This window comes from Bombyx mori, chromosome 23 (genome assembly GCF_030269925.1).
Source record: "Bombyx mori chromosome 23, ASM3026992v2".
In the NCBI taxonomy this organism is placed as follows: Eukaryota; Metazoa; Arthropoda; class Insecta; order Lepidoptera; family Bombycidae; genus Bombyx; species Bombyx mori.
The window spans coordinates 20,543,160-20,560,568 of record NC_085129.1 but is presented as its reverse complement, the minus strand read 5'-3'; the positions used below and the strand labels follow the sequence as shown (position 1 = coordinate 20,560,568).

General features: G+C 38.2%; 1 protein-coding gene and 1 long non-coding RNA gene across 2 annotated transcripts; one reads left to right on the top strand and one right to left on the bottom strand.

Annotated features, from left to right (window-relative positions):
- Positions 1 to 326: 326 nt before the first annotated feature.
- Positions 327 to 1,075, top strand: LOC105841606 (uncharacterized). The gene is made up of 2 exons (XR_001139642.4): positions 327 to 645; positions 851 to 1,075. It is a non-coding gene; the product is annotated as an uncharacterized LOC105841606 (long non-coding RNA).
- A 4,521-nt stretch (positions 1,076 to 5,596) lies between these two features.
- On the bottom strand, positions 5,597 to 17,269 carry LOC101742884 (uncharacterized). The gene is made up of 3 exons (XM_004925927.4): positions 15,422 to 17,269; positions 7,805 to 7,926; positions 5,597 to 6,920 (listed from the first exon to the last, which is right to left on the bottom strand). Exons 1-3 carry the CDS (start codon positions 16,886 to 16,888, stop codon positions 6,452 to 6,454), a joined length of 2,058 nt encoding a protein of 685 aa, XP_004925984.1. The 5' UTR covers positions 16,889 to 17,269; the 3' UTR covers positions 5,597 to 6,451.
- Between the last annotated feature and the right edge of the window lie 140 nt (positions 17,270 to 17,409).

Below are 17,409 nucleotides of genomic sequence, written 5' to 3'. Positions count from 1 at the left end.
GGGATAAAAATTCTCCATAAATAATACTCTGCTTAATAATAAAACATTACTCATTATGGAGGGTAAAGGTAAGGAGCAATCTTGTACAGTGGACAAGTTAAAAATACCTATTTTTATGACTATTTACGTAGGAAGTGTTTCTTTCCTTCTTAATTTAATATCATACTCTAATATAATAGTTTATGGCGCTATTTTAAAATCTTTCCACTTGCTACTGTGGCGCCACCTTAATTGGCTTCCTTTCAGCGGATACTTTATAAACTGAGGTGGTACTCCTTACTTCTAACCTCTTTAATATCATTTTACAAACTGTGTGTTCTAACCTTAATCTGTAACTACCTCTATAACAGGCGTAACCAATTAGTTTCGCTCGGGGTCTGTTTTAAGAAATGAATTGATCATCGCGGTCCGCACAATATTTTAGAGAAAAAAATTGATTAAAAATGTTGTAGAAACCACAATTATTAACACCATCGTCAGACATCGTAGGGGCAGATAATAGGGTGATCGAGGTAAAATAAATATCGCGTAAACCATTCACATCTGCAGTCTTAGAACAATTTAGAAATCTTCTCTTTACGTTAAGAAACGAAAACGAATGACGGTTCTTAAGACGGAGGCACCGTTCTTCAAGAAGGCTGGTTGGTAAGTGTGATGGCGTCTACGCGCCTCCATCGGCTAGGCTCTGTCGTAGCACGAAGCTAGCCGAGGTCCGACGATGCCGCAATCGTGCTGCCATCTCTCGGGAATCGTGCTGCGTTTCGTTTAGCTACCAAACAAATGTGATTACGGAAATAACAAAGGCATTTTTTTTACATTTCATGAGAACAAATTCACTTTTTTGTTACAGGCTACCATAGCTGTCTGTAGAAGTGACATTAGAGATATTCACCAGTAAGCCGAGATCGAAACTTATTCTTAATGAAGTTCATTCAGTTCCGACGGTCCGCACAAAGTAGGTATGTCGGCGTTCCGGATGCGGACCGCGGTCCGTCATTTGGCGACCCCTGCTCTATAACAATGAAGACTATATAAAAACAAACTTAAATAAATTCGAATTGTAGCTTTCAATAAATTTTGTTTCATCATTTTATGTAGAAACACTAAAATTAAATATGTTAGAGATAAATAGCTAATTCAAATTAAGAGGCTTTTGACGTGACAACGTCTTATAATTCGATGGAGCCGGCTGCACGTACGAAAAAGCATGACTCATGCGGCGTTACCTCGCTCTGAGGCGTTCCATTTAAGGCTTGAAGTGCAAGCGAGAGCGCGCAACGAGCGACAAAGTTCGGCAGCGTTCGACATCTGTCTCTCTCCTACTTAAGTGAGCGATGCATCCGCGTGGACAGCTGCTATACACATTTACATACATTTACATGTTTTCGTCAAGTATGAAGTTCAGTGAAAAGCGAATGTGGTGTCAATTGTCCATACAAAATATCTATCAAACAAATAAAATTAAAATTTTCTTTCCAAAAATAAAGCCATTCCATCCATATGACGTCACGTTCAACTATCGTCAGTAAACAGACGTTACAGACAACCGATTTTTTTTTATTATCTTTCGCGCCTTTCTCTCCTGCGGGTGTTGCCAGTATTTCGAATAAATTTTAATTTTCATTGAGTTGATGTTCCTTCATAACAAAAAATTCAAGTACTATTTATTGCTTTAGAAACGAGTTTAAAGTCTGAGGTTTATATTACTATGTCTGCCCCGACCTTCAAACCAAAACGTATGACTGTTTCACGGCAGAAATAGGCGGGATGGTGGTACCTACCCGTGTGATACCATAGGACGCCCCTTACCGCTACTGTTTCTATTTCTATTTTCTGGAAAAATACAAATGAAACAAAAAAACACGAACTCTCAAAAATATATTTTATTTACATTATCCACATTTCCAAATTAACAATCATTTAGTATATTAATAATGGTTACTCGGAACATATCTCGTTCAATACTGTAGTCTATAACATAGAAATTGAATAGAGAATTGCTTAAATCTAAAATCAGAGATCGTGGCACTAAAAGGAAAATCAGTCGCCAAAAATTTTAAAATAAATTTAATGTAGATATTGCCTTCTTTTAACGCCCTCAAATGGAACACGAAAGAGACGGCGTACGGATCGTATATGCCAATGTTAAGAAAGTGAGATCGATTTTCTATACGAGATCAATTTTATAAAGAGAAAAGATTTGTTTGTTTGTTTGTATTGAATATGCTCCGAAACTACTGAACCGATTTGAAAAATTCTTTTACTGTTTGGAAGCTACACTATTCCCGAGTGACATGGGCTATAATATTCTCTTTTTAAAAAAAATGCGATCCTTACTAAAAACTAAACAAAAACAATAATGTACCTAATCCAAGGTGTTAAAAAATGATTAGGTGTAAAAACAAATATTATTTAAATGAAAATAAATGTTCATTAAAATAATAACATTCAAACTATCTTTATAAATTTCTATTTTTAGAAACTTGACGCAAATATAAGGGTTAATGTGTGTGTATTATATATATATAGATTTTTAAGATTTTTTTTAAAACCCTGGAGAAGCCGGAGCGGGCCGCTAGTATACTACAAAGCTTTTAATGTAGTATTCAAGGTAGAAGTAAGGACCATCGTCTCATTGTATTTAAGTGTCCGCTAAAAGGGAGCCAATTAACGTGGCGCCACAGTAGGAAGTAGAAGGATTTTAAAAACAGTACCTAAAACTGCTATATTCACATCATTTCCACTTCCTACACAAGCTCTAAATCGATGAGTCTTCCAACAACAGCTTGCTGTTTACAGGCGGTCACTTTTTCAATATGGCCCCTATACAAGATGGCGCTCCTTACATCTATCTACCCTCAATTTCATATAATTGTAAACTAAACTGACAATCCTATTGAATGGATGGAACTTCTCCAGCTACATCGGCGTTTCTATGGTCTATGCGTGTTAGTATCTTTCCGTCGTAAATTAGATTTTCACAAAACAAATTCCAACAAATTTAATTTTATTATTCCGTTACGCGAATTGTGATCTGTGTGTGCTTGGTGCGAGTTTTTTAACTTTCTCGATAGCGTAAAAGTTAGCTCATATTAAATTTGTATGGAATGGGATAGTTTCCGCACGTTTGCCGATAGGGGCGCTGTTCCAACTGCATACAAAATAGGGTTACCTTTTACGCTATCGAGAACGTTAAGAAACTCGCACTAAGCACACTGCCCTAGGATTTAAAAGACAGACCTACAACCTACTACAGCGGTTTACAGTGAAGTAATGTTTCAAGGAACAAAAATCAAACAATTCATTATTAAATAGTTTGATAATGATTTTACGCGCCCTATAGGTTTCGACGGGATTTTTAACAGATTCCGTGTCGTAAAGTTGTCGCCTGATTTTTCATCAAGGCCCTTTCATGTTTCGCTTAAATATATGTGATGTCTACACAGCCCTCTTATCTAAGAGTTGAACTTCAAGCTATTCGGAAGAAGCTGGAATAGAAAAAGTGGAAAAAGAAAGGGGACAATGAAAGACGACAGCAACGGAAAAAGATAGATAAAGCAAAAACGTGTAGACTATAAAAATACATCCAGACATTAATATTAATTCTATTCTATTTAAACAAACCTGTTTAATTATAAAACCGTACAGTATGGTAGAGTATTCTGTAACGGTTTTTTAAATAGATAATATATTATCAAAGAAGATTCATAATAACGACCACTATGAGGCCGTCAGTGCAAAGGTGGACAAAGCCTACCATTACCATATTACGTAGGTATATATTATTTTTTTAGTTTTTTTTTTTATATTTTACTTTTACACTTCTTCGTAGTAGGCACGTACAATGTTTACACAGCCATCTTTTATCTACGGATCAGACGAGGCTTAAGCTGGTTTGCAACAAAATTTATTGTTTTAAATAATTTTGCAATATATAAGGATGAATATGAAAAATTGTGGGTTAGGCCACTTCTGCGGTGACGGCCTCAAATTTACTCACCTGTTCCATTGTAGTTGCATTTTGAGTAGCTCCATTTTTTTTTGCGGAAAGAAATACTACATTTAATTAGTTCATGTATTTTTTACACAATATGTACTTACATAGTTTTGACGCAATTATGATCCGATGTACCACCGAAGGTTTAAATGGCAAGAAACGTAAAATAAAATATTACTAATGACCGTGTCTATATCAGTTTTTTTTTGTTTTTCGCCCATTAAAGGTATCCTTTTTATTTATGATCGACCCATTTCGCTGACAAAACAAAAATATTTTGTTTGTTTGTTCCATGCGTTCGCGCGTCTCTAATTGGCTGTGAAACATTTAAGTGTGGCGATTTTAAATCGATTACTTATGCGAATTAATCAATTTATTGACGAGAACATATCGATTTCAAAATTCATTTAATCGATTCCAATGAAACGATCTGAATAGGCAATCGAAGCTAAATTTTTTTTCGTGTAGAAAACTGAACTATAATTTGCCATTGATTTGGGTTCAATAAATTAATTTTAAAATAATTCATGATTCACGGGAAAACGTGTAAATTAATTAATTGCGTTGGTATTGGCATTAACAGTTCGATGTTTTTCATTGAACTTCAATTAAGTTTACTCCCTTGAAATTGCTGAACAAGTGATGTTATATTTTTATTCCAAATTTCAACTTTAAATGGCTCTCCTGTAAAGTTGCAAAAATGTCCTTTGTAATTAAAGGTCCGTTTCATTTGATATCGGCAACAGTTTTTATTTAAACTACAATTAACTAAACTAAATTACTGGTGGTAGGACCTCTTGTGAGTCCGCGCGGGTAGGTACCACCACCCTGCCTATTCCTACCGTGAAGCAGTAATGCGTTTCGGTTTGAAGAGTGGGGCAGCCGTTGTAACTATACCTGAGAACTTAGAACTTATGTCTCAAGGTGGGTGGCGCACTTACGTTTGTAGATGTCTATGGGCTCCAGTAACCACTTAGCACCAGGAGGGCTGCGAGCTCGTCCACCCATCTAAGCAATAAATAAATAAAATCCATTCAAATAGCTGATTTCTTTTTGTTTTTTTTTTCAAATTTAAAACTTGAAATGGCTCCCTGCAAAGTTGCAAAAGTGTCGTTTAAGCCAATTAGCTTTTCCGCCCTCGACATGTAATTTTAAACTTAGTCCAGTCAAGAGCAGTCGATTTTCTTGGTTCAACTTGCCTTTTTGCACACCCTGTATTCGTGTGGGTGCAGCGACGCATCGCTTATTATAGCTCCACCTACGCAGACCGATCCACGTCTCAACTCAAAATACATCGAAAGGAATCTATACTAATATATAAAGATGAAGAGTGTGTTTGTTTGAACGTGCTATCTCAGGAATTACTGGTCCGATTTGAAAAAATATTTCAGTGTTAGATAGCCCATTTATTGAGGAAGGCTATATATAGGCTATACAACATCACGGTAAGACCAATACAAGTGGAGTACCAATAAAGAATATTTCAAAATATTTTCACTTTCTACGCAAATGAAGTGGGGGGTAAAATTTTGCGTTTTGCCAAAGTAACTATTCCACGCGGACGGAGTCGCGGGCAAAAGCTAGTAAAATATACAGAAATAATACCGTAACCTTTCATTTATTTTAATGTAAATAATTACTAATGTATATTTGCATTTTATACACACACATACACATATATATAGTATATACGTGACAAACCGAAAATAATAAAATCTAAGAGGAATTTTAAAATCTAAAATGACATTAGAAATTTACTCCGCACACAAAAAGATTGCAACATTAGAGGCATATAAATCTCACTTTTTCATTATAACAAACCGTCGGACTGTTCCAATGTTTCTGAGGGGGCAACCATATTTTTTTAAGGACATTAAAAAATCAAACTCCTGTCTCGGAGTCTTCAGAAATGTCTTCACGAAGCCACTCCCTCGTGTCCATCGCAGCTTCCAGTCCGAGAGTCTGATGCTGGCACTGTGACCACATTACACAAAGATATGTTTGAGACACTTGTCACCTTAGTGTCCAGAGACATAGTGAGTCAATTAAAAAATAAAATGTTCCAAAGATTTAAGACGGACCACCACAAAAATATAATATGCCTCTAATGTTACAAATTATTAATTACAATAGAACGTTTGATTATAAAATATATATTCACATCGTTATAAACTTATACGTAAGAATTTTTTGTACACAAAATTAATAGTAATATGAGTAGATTTAAAAATGGTTTGGAACAAAAATATTTTTGTGGTATGACTGACAATCAATATTGGACATACTGTGTGAATTTATGCAACAGTATGGGTATTGTGAACGTTTTCCACGGACGGTGAAATTTCTGCATCGCTTCCGATAGGTAGGAAGGGGGGTGGGAGGGGGTTTGGGGGAGGGGCAGAGTTCCTCATCACAGATATACGCTTCGTCTGGCTCCTAGAGAAGATTCTCTCATCATACGCCTTCAAATTTTTGAGCACTCGATTCTGATGTAGTTCCCAAGTAATGTTTTCCGACTTCATTGATTACCGATTCACAAATTTCGCTATCCATTGCCGTGTGTTCGTTTTGCTTTTCCGAAAGTATTTCTAGACTGTTTCCGCTGTGGGCGCCGTTATCTAGTTGAGCATTTGCCTCGTCTCCGTCATTGTGAACGGTTCTAATATTACCAGAATCCTCCTCGTTTGGTGGACAGTCACCGCTAGTTTCGGGACCAGTATCAGGTTTTGCCAATCTCCCCTCGATCGCTCTGGTTTTGTCGGACTTGCTGTCTCTATCCGTCGCTGCGTCCTGCTCTTGCGAGTTCTCCGCTAGCTGCCTGCGATCCTCCGCGTTCCACCACGGCATGAACCTCTGGAACATGACCCTCGAGCGGTGCTGCGGCTTCAGCACCCACGACACGGCCATCTCGACGTCGGCGATTCTGAAATTACAAAAAACAAAACCGTGCACTGTGCGTCATTTAAGGACGGTAAGGAGATAACAGAAAAGGACCTTTAGTTCTGTTATGAACTTTCATAGTTCCAGTCCAAAGTATTGGGCAAAAACTTACTAAGCTTTTTTTTCCTACCTAAGCTGATAGCCTTGAGAAGCTATATAAGCGTCGCCTTAACTAGTAGGTGAGCTCACGGGGCTCAAACCTGATGACGTTGCTAACACGAACCCTAGCAAGAGCCGTGCTTCGCAGAATCAACCACCGGATCGGAAACGCGACCCACTGAGAAAATCCGGGGAGAAACTCAGCGGGCTGTGTCCGAGGGTTAATTTACTCGTCGAGCCCATCGTCGTAAGCGACGGGTTCGACGAAAACGATGACCGGCTTACTAAGCAATGACCCGAATATTTCCACACACGTGTAAAATTGTATAAACAGGGAAATATGTGTGGTTTTAAAAGCATTATTTGGACATCATTACTTTAGTACAGTCACTTATTCAGCAATTTACTGGGGGTAGCACGTCTTGTGAGCACGCACGGGTAGGTACTACCGCCCTGCCCATTTCTGCCGTGAAGAAGTAATGCGTTTCAGTTTGAAGGGCGGGGCAGCCGTTGTAACTATACTGAGACCTTAAACTTATATCTCAATGTAGGTGGCGGCATTTACGTTGTAGATGTCTATGAGCTCCGATAGCCACTTAGCACCAAGTGTGGGCCGTGAGCTCGTCCACACACATATGCAATAAACAAATACAAATTCAATGAATAGTCAGTGTAAAGGAAAGTCGTTAAGGTACATTCACAGACCGAGTGGGTAATGACAGTGACCTCTTTCAATATCTCTTTCAAACGCGCTATATACATACATACCTCCTTTTAAATCTTTCGCGATCGAGGGCGTATCTCTCCCAGTGACCAGCCCTGGCCTGGCGGGCCGCGAACGCCCACACTCTCATCACATGCACCTTCGGAGGCTCATCGGAAAATGTTACCTGGAAACCAAAGATAAAGCAATCCAGATCAGTCTAACCTTACAGCTGCCCCACCATTGAAATAGGAACCCATAGGTTCGCGGCATTTATGGATTTATATTCTTATTACAACTTTTTGTTCAATTAAGTACGTATTTATCAAGACAAATTTGTATCTGCTGGTGAGAATTGAAGCCAGATAAGCCAATATTGATATCAATCGATACAAGCACTCATTGAAGCGTCAATTTTATATTAGTTGAGTCGATAAAAATCTTATTATGTCCGCCACGGAATAAATCTCCGACCCGGGCGACGGAGCAACCGCAAAGCCGCCGTCGCCCTAAACATGACCTATCTGATCCTCCTGATTCCTCGCCAAGAGTTCAACGTGCATACTAGTCCATAGAAACAAGTCACTGAGTTTCTCACCGGATCTCCTCAGCTGGATCCGATCCGGTAGTAGATTAAGCGAAGCACCGCGCTCTTGCTAGGGCTAGTTCCCTTAGGTCGAGCCCCGTGAGCTCACCTACCTCTCCGCGCGTATTTGCAACATACCCTACAGCTACCAACCGTGAAACGCTGACATTCCCGAATTATTCATTCCTGTGAATATCTCAACGGCGTTCTCAAAGAACTATGTCCAACTAAAATTAGACGATCGCCAGCGGTGACACGGCGCTGAACGGTGACGTCAAATAAAAATAAAGCGTCATATCGTTAGCTCGGGGAATCATACTGAGTGCAAATGACTCACACATTAAAATTCACCGTAATTTTTACGTAAGAATCATCCCAATACAAAATATTTCCGTGACTAATGGAATATCTCTTTACAAATTCCGTGTAAGTTATGTATACCTATAGGGATGTGGTAGGGAATGTGAGTGTGTGTTTGTTAGCATCGAAACGAAGCAAAGGGTTGATGTGGTTTCGTTTTTTGAAGTGATAACTACTGATGTGAGGGTAAGCTGCTTCGTTACGTAACGCGTTACGGGGCCAGTCCATCTTGCATCCCTTTCTCTCTCACGCACACGGCAGCGGTACTGAGAACGTATGTACATCCTAATTATTTATATATATTTTTCAATTTATATTACAATTTTCCTTACATTATCATATTAATATACATAAAATTTTACCTAAGCTTTTCTCTAGTTAAACAATTTCCATATTAAATACTTAGTTCAACTTATCACTTCTGTCGGGCGTCCAGAGATACACACTTTTTTTAAAGTAATCTTACTGAGGACACATTTTATCCCGAAAAAACTTACTCCCATGGTAAACAATGTATTATATCGAGGTTACCAGCATAGCTAAGAAAAGAAATACGCAATAAACAACTCCGGCGTCACTTATAAAACTGCTTTCGCAATCGCACTCGCGCTGCCTTGCTTAATGACATTGACAACGGCAACTACCTATTAGGAGGTTAACGGGCTGCGTACTTTTGTCATTCACAATTACATTCTTTAAAAAAAAAAAAACAATTAAAGCAGCAAACATTCTTTTTAAACAATTTTAAAAACTATTCCAACACGATTTCGTTAGCTTGCACTTAATAATATGTAATGTATTTTTTCTATGCAATTTTCCCCTTATGTAGTGACCATGTCACTTACCACTACACCAGACGGCCGTTAATTTGTTTTTCTTTAAACCTTATCTGGAATTACTTGTTTTCTTTTAATTATTATATTTATCTAATTGCTATCTGTTGAGTGTTAAAAGTACAAATGTCAATAAACAAGAAGTCAATGAAATGAAGCGATAATCGTGTCGGTAAGAAATAAATAAAAACTGCTGTGATGTTTCCGGCAAGTTTAGTTTGTTTCAAGCCAAGCCCACATTAACATCATCATCAGCCTATAGCATTCCACTAGTGGACGATTTGACTAGCAATTGAAGTCGTCGCGGCCTAAAGGATAAGACGTCCGGTGCATTCGAATGTAGCGACGCACCGGTGTTCGAATCCGGCAGGCGGGTGGGTACCAATTTCTCTAATGAAATACGTACTTAATAAATATTCACGATTGACTTCCACTGTGAACGACAAAAAATCGTTTAGTAAAAATCAAAGCCGCAAAATTATAATTTGCGTAATTACTGGTAGTAGGACCTCTTGTGAGTCCGTACGGGTAGGTACCACCACCCCGCCTATTTCTGCCGTGAAGCAGTAAGGCGTTTCGGTTTGAAGAGTGGGGCAGCCGTTGTAACTATACTGAGACTTTAGAACTCATATCTCAAGGTGGATGGCGGCATTTACGTTGTGGCTGTCTATGGGCTCCAGAAACCACTTAACACCAGGTGGGCTGTGAGCACGTCCACCCATCTAAGCAATAAAAAATATTAAAAATATATAGTATATATATATTTATACGGGTCATAATAAAAGTCATTCATCTGCAAATATTAACTACGTGTTACATTACAAAAAAAATTGTATCCGTCTGCGGGATTCGAACACCGATACAGTCGCATCGCCCGTTACGAGAACGCCGGCCGTCTTATCTTTTAGGCCACGACGACTTGTCCATTTTCACTGTCATGTGGTAACAATCTTTCGATTTCATCAGTTTCATTACTAAATTGTAATTTTTATTACAATTTATACGTTACTCTATCGCTTTAATGATAAAATTATAATAAGTTGATGTAATCAGAATAAGAATGATGTAATCATTGTAATCGGACAAATGTACAAATAAATTCAATCTGAATATCGAGGTGTGAAAAAAGGCTATTTGGTTTAAGCGATATTTTCACTAATTTACAGTAGAGCCATTTATAATTTGGAAAATTAACACGACCAAAAAGTACCTCTAGCTATTTGAATGCAGTAAGCCTAATTAAAGTTCAATTAAAAACATCAAGCTGTTTGTTGATGCTAATACCATTATTATTATTATTGTAATGGACCTTTAATTACAAAGATAGATTTCGCGTGCTAAGCGAAATGTCGCTTAAACCAAATAGCCTTTCCCACCTCGATATGATATTTCAAACCTCTTATGATGTTCCAGTCAGACAACTAAAAGGTTTCCTTAATTACGGAGAAGGGAGAATTAGCTCACGGCCTATCCGGTGTTAAATGGTTATCGAGTTCTTTTTTTCCTACCCATGCTGATAGCCTTGAGAGGCTATTTCAGCTTCTCTTTGACGTGTAGGTGAGCTCACGAGGCTCAAACCGGAGTGTTGCTAACACTGGCCCTAGCAAGAGCAGGGCTTCGCAGAATCTACCACCGGATCGGAAACGCGACCTACTGAGAAGATCCGGCGGCAAACTCAGTGGGCTGTGGGGTTAATTCACTCGTCGAGCCCTTCGTCGCAAGCGACGGGTTCGACGAGGACGGTGACCGGTGCTTGTGGTACCTAAAAGCACCGTTAATGGATCGGGAGGATCCGTAATGATCAACACATCGCACATACGGTTTCTATAACGTCTCTTAAGCATTTTTTTACCGGACTAAAATCGATATAATTACTTCAGTGCGCTGCGTAGGACACCGGTGAACTACGTGGTCGGAAAAAGCGAATGTGGTCAACAATGTTATGAGCAATCTTATCACAGAGGACCACAAATACATATCATTCTTGTGACCGTTCTGACGCAACATAACATTCGTAATCAATTTAAATCTAAATATGTCAAATTATTGTTACAATCATAATTAAACGAAATAAATTTTACGTCGCTAACAAAGACTTGTGGTAAAAATGTTTCACGCAATCTCTTACCGAATTTATAACCGCTTGCCTGATATTTACAAGGATAATTTAAGAATCGACAATTCAAAAACCTATGCACAGATTTTTTTAAGGAAATGTTATTATATTATATAATAATATTGGTGAATTTTTAAATGATAATAATATGTCATTGATTAGATTTTATGATTTTAATGGATTATGAATGTAACTAAATTCTTTGTGACTATAATTTACGAATCTTCTCACCCCCAGAACGATTCTCATCATTAACGCCCCCGCAACTGGCGTAGGGAGTCCAACACTCATATAAATATTAGCCTATCCATTAAGTACATTTGTTTTCCATACCAAGATTTCCAAGATTTTGGTATGGAATTCCAAGATTTTGGATACCAAGTTTAAAGTCAATCGGATGCATGGTTCAGTAGTTATAACGGAACATCCGTAAAAACCACTGTAGATTTATATACGTATTAATATAGAAGTATAGATTATTTATGTAGGATTGGTAAGAACGGAACGTATGAAAAGAGTGTGGAACGCAGCGTTAAGATGTGAATGAGAGAAAACGGAAAGAAAGGGAGAAGAGAATGACAGAGAAAAGAAAGATGGCGAAAACGGTTAAAAAATGAGCAAGGCGTAAATAAAAGTGTTAATTAATTTTTAATTATTATTATAACAGAAGATTTCGGAATTTTATTTTGTGCGCTGTGATCCCTATTCTACATTTATGTACCATGTCTATGGCAAATAAATCATTTGAATGGAACTCTTCACGACTATTGGAACGCGGTCATGTTGTACTGTTTTTTTCCTTACCTATTCGCTGATGGCCTAAGGGACTACTCCAGATACGCGCGGGTAGCTGAGCTCGCGGGCTCGACCTGAGAGTTTGCTAACACTAGCCCTAGCAAGAGCAGTGCTTTGCAGGATCTAGCCCACTGAGTTTCTCGCCGGATCTTCTCAGCGGGTCGCTTTTCCGATCCGGTGGTAGATTCTGCGAAGCACGGCTCTTGCTAGGGCCAGTGTTAGCAACACTCCGGTTTGAGCCCCGTGAGCTCACCTACATGTTAGGGCGAAGCTGAACTAGCCTTAAGGCTATCAGCATAGGTAGGAAAAAACAAAGCAGGATCTACGACCAGATCGGAATCGCGACCCGCTGAGAAGATCCGACGAGAAACTCAGTCTTTGGGTTAGTTTGCTCTTTGAATTCTTCATATTAATCGACGAGGAATGAAGCATATCGAGGGGTGAAAGGTTATTTGGTTTAAACATTTCGGTTAACATCCAACCTTTATCTTTGTAGTTATAGGTCTGTTTTTTTTGGTATTAATATCAACAATTCGATAATTTTAATTGGACGTCAATTATGTTTACCACATTCAAATAGCTGAATAAGTTTTTTATCGTGTTATAAATGGTTCTCCAGTAAAGTTGCAAAAATGTCACTTAAACCAAATGGCCTTTCAACCGTCGATGTGACGATAGGTGTCTATCCTCCATCATTCAGGATCGCATTCTCACTCTCTTCAGACATGCGTCGCGACGCAGTGACGACTCTGGAGCGCCTTGATGTACTGGACACGATTGAGGCTACCCATGATCTCGCCGGATCTTCTCAGCGGGTCGCGATTCCGATCCAGTAGTAGATTCATTCGCGAAGCAGCTGCTCTTGAGCTGTTAGGTCTCCTTCGGAGGCGCTCGGGCAGCTGTTAGCAAATCCCACCCTTCCTGGCTGGGCCTTTGCTCGCCCACCTGTCCTAGTGAAACTGGAAAGGCCTCAGGGCCATCAGTAACAACACTTCTATCAAAAAAAAAAAAAGTACAAGACCGCGCGGCAGATCACCGTTACGATGGACCGACCAGATAAAGACAACTAACTATAAAGGTCCCGTCAACGAGTGCTTAAGAAAGGCCGCGGCGCGCGAGGAATGGCGACGTCTTAAGAAGCGCACCACCAACCAAACTAATTACCACGACTCAGCCAAGAGTGCAAACGACTAAGAATTAAACAGATTTATTTTAACTATGCAACCGTTAACGGGCATACCTTGATGACACATGACGGAAAGTTCCCGGAGGGCGAACAACAATTGACCGAGTTTCATCACAATTGGATCAATGGTTTACTAATGCATAGATGGCAGACATACAGTTTTTTGTTTGGACTTATATGATTTCGGGTGACCTGAATTTGATAAGGCTGGTGGGCCAATTTAACCAATTGAAACCAGTCCGCGCGAAGTTGGAATAGCCCATAGGATACCAACGATTAGGTAGGGGAAAAACCATTTGAAATATGCTAACAGCTGCCTGAGCACCTAGGAAAGAGACCTAACAACTCAAGGGTAGCCGCTTCGCGAATGCATCTACTACCGGAACATACAATAAAATGTATTTGCCAAAGTAAATTCATCAAAACTGAGAAAAAATATGAGAAAAACGCTACGCTGTTTCCATTTAAATCTAGAATTCTAGACAGAGATGGCATATCACATTCCGTGCTTCTTACTTTGAAAATAAACCAATTTAGACACAATAAATATTTTGTGCTCTTCATACATTTTATAATAATGTATGAATCCTATATTTTAAGCTATCGCCCAAATCCCTTGACCAATGTTGCATTGAATGCACAGTTTAAAAAAAAAACAATGTTAATGTTACAGTAAATAAATAAACTGATAATTTTTTGGTACAACAATAATAACTTTTCTTGAATTAAAGTACTTGTGCGTTTTATTAATTCATTTTGTGTTAACTTTTTACCACCCGAAACTACATGATATTACGGCACAAAAAATAGTACCATGTACTTAGTTGTACTTCGTTGGTCTTGCAGACAAACACTAGGAATTGAAGAATTATTAACGATTAAAAAAAAAAGCTTTGACAAAAACATTCCCAGAATTGTTGCAGTCTGCTGCAAACAAAGAATGAAGAGTATATATTTTCCAATACATACATTTTTGTATGATTTTATTTATTTATTTATTTATGGTACAATTTATAAGGATAATTGCTTTTTTTCCTACCAATTAGCTGGTAGCCTACGGGGCTGTTCCAGCTATGCTATGCCTGGGAGGTGACACCTAACAGAGCATGCTAACCCAGACACTAGAAAGTGCCTCACATTATCTACCGCCACATCAGAATCGCATAATATTGTAAAGTATTTACAAGGATCAGGAAAAGGGCAGATTTTTATTATCTGATAAAGGCTTTACCTGTATGAGTATGAGAACCTGATATATATATATTTCAGATTCATAGGAAATGGAAGGCAGCTACTTGGCTGTTTCCCTGGCATTGCTGACGTCCATAAGTGACAGTAACCACTTACCATCAGGTTGACTGTATGCACGTTGGCCTATAAAGGCATTTAAAAAAACCTAGGAAATTCTAGTTTAGAGCCAGATGACTGTGTGTGTCACTTATCAGTAACTATTCATCATTATCTACTGATATTAGTAAACATATCTCATATAATATGCTTTACTAATTGTCTTCCAATGTCACAAACATAATTAAAGCTACTTCATTTTAATAATGTTATTTGTTGTCAATTAAAAATCAATCATCTTACAATGGTGCTTAAAATAAAATTATAAATTAAACCACAAAAGTAATTTAAATTTATGTCCTATTTACCATCCAACTACATTATGAATATTTGCTTAAATGAATTTGATGTCATGTAAAGATACATTTTGGTCAAAGATAAGTTGTGCGTTAGATGGATATGAGGTATCTTGATTGTTTGGAAGGTTTACTAACAACGTTTTTAAATATAATTACTCACCCTTTTAACTGGCCGGTCTTTCTTTGCAGCATGCTTCTTGTATTCTTCAAATTTGTCAGGGCACACTTCAGAGCATGAGAGAATCCTTCCATAATCAACTTCATCGTACAAACTGTCATCGGTCAAATTCTTCACAGTCTTTGACAAGTACAAATCGCAACAATCACTTTCAGAATCACTAGAGTCCGTATCAGAATCAGAATCACCGAATATATCGTTTGTGGTATAACAATCGTCGGGATTGTCTTCAAATACAATGAAGGAGTCTTCAGAATCGCATTCCGATGTTCTTCTTGTACGAGGGACATCGTTGAAGACAATTTGGAAGGAGTCCTCGCTGGACGTTGAAGCTTTATGAAAACGACCCGAAACCTCATCAAAGCTTTCATCCGGTTCAATGACAAGTTCAGACTTTTCCAAAGCTTTAAGCAGCGGTGAGCTTCCAGTACTGGAATTGACATCAACTTCTTCACCAAAATTCAAATTTTCATTAATGTTTACATTCAGGCTGGTGTCAGTGGAATTTTCAATGCTGTCGTCAGGCATACCAGGAAATAGTTCTTGTTTTCTTCTGGATTTAATATCCTCAATACCCTCGGTGTCTATATGTGTTTTGTTCCGACGTCTGTTCTGTAGTAATGCTCTGATTTTTTTTAATTTGTCTTCACAGGATGTGACCAAATCATAATTGGGATCTTTTTCTGTCACATTTCCAGTATTTTCCTTGGTCTGATGTGATTGAGAAACTAAATTGTGTTCGGGCATCTTAGAGAACTCAACTTTAATTTTAGGTGTTTCGATTTCCAAAAACTCCTCTTTATGATTTTGTGAGGGGATATAGTATTCAATAAATGCGCTTTGCGTTAACCTCATAAAATCTTCAGGTGAGAAAGCATCCTCAAATGACTCGTCGACAGAACTGGACTCGGCATACAACTTCTGATCTGTTGCCTCTTTACATTCTTTATTTGTAATCATAATTGGGAATAACTTGTCAATGTTACTGTCATCCGTTTTATTGTCAGATAAATCAGTGACTGTGTTCGGTGTTTTGTCCGTGATATTAAGAATGTTTTTGTAGTCACTTTTGGAATCCTGCCAGGTTTGTGGCAGTGTCCCTTGATAGATATCTGACGGTTTCGACCTACGGAACATGACGCCAGCGAGAGTGCTCATCATACCGCTAAAAAACCCAGTAATACCCGATAGAGTCGATTCGCCACCAATTTTATTCTCTTGACTCTTGACTTTTTCACCTTCGGTCATATTCATGGCTAATGTGTCACCAAGATTCTTCATCAATGGATCGGGTAGTGTATGCAATTTATTGAACAATTCCTCACCGTACACACTCTTCATATCGCTATCATTCAGGGCATCCGTGTGGTATTTTCCGTTGGTATAACAATTTTGTTTGAAATACTGCGGATCGTGTCTGACGCGCATTTCACGGCTCAAAAAATTCATTTTCGAGAAATTTCTTTTACGTTGCACACGATACACTATTAAAGTATTTTCTTATATCAGGCGAAGGTCTGTGAGGGTATCTGCAACACTTTCCACAAAACGCAACACAACAATCAGAATTTAAATTAAATAGGTCTTTGTTTGGTACACAGTTCAATGTTTTCACGTATTTGTTGGTGTTATTTCTAGTAAGAAAATCTTTGTTACTTGTTGATTTGTTTGTTTCGAAATTAAAATCGCTTAAGGGCTCCATTGTGACAATAAATGTATTACACGTCTTTATAGTTCGGCCATTTTGAAAGAAATAAATTTGACAAGATTTTGGTGGAATGGCGGGCGACTAGAGAGCTACATTAACAAACCAGTGAACGAACTGATATTTTATAGTACACAGTGCGATATCAAGTATACTATGGGCTTTTTGGCGGGAACGCGAGGAGCCAAGTTGTACGAATGGTTCTATTTTGTTAATTTAGTATTTTTTATGTTTAAATATGTAATCACGGTGGTTTGTTAATCAT

Coding starts and splice junctions, on each gene's coding strand:
- LOC101742884 (XM_004925927.4), bottom strand. CDS start 16,888: ATGAATTTTTTGAGCCGTGAAATGCGCGTCAGACACGATCCGCAGTAT. Junction 7,927..15,421: donor AAGACCGGCCAGTTAAAAGG/GTGAGTAATTAT, acceptor TTTGGTTTCCAG/GTAACATTTTCCGATGAGCC. Junction 6,921..7,804: donor CGCGAAAGATTTAAAAGGAG/GTATGTATGTAT, acceptor TTGTAATTTCAG/AATCGCCGACGTCGAGATGG.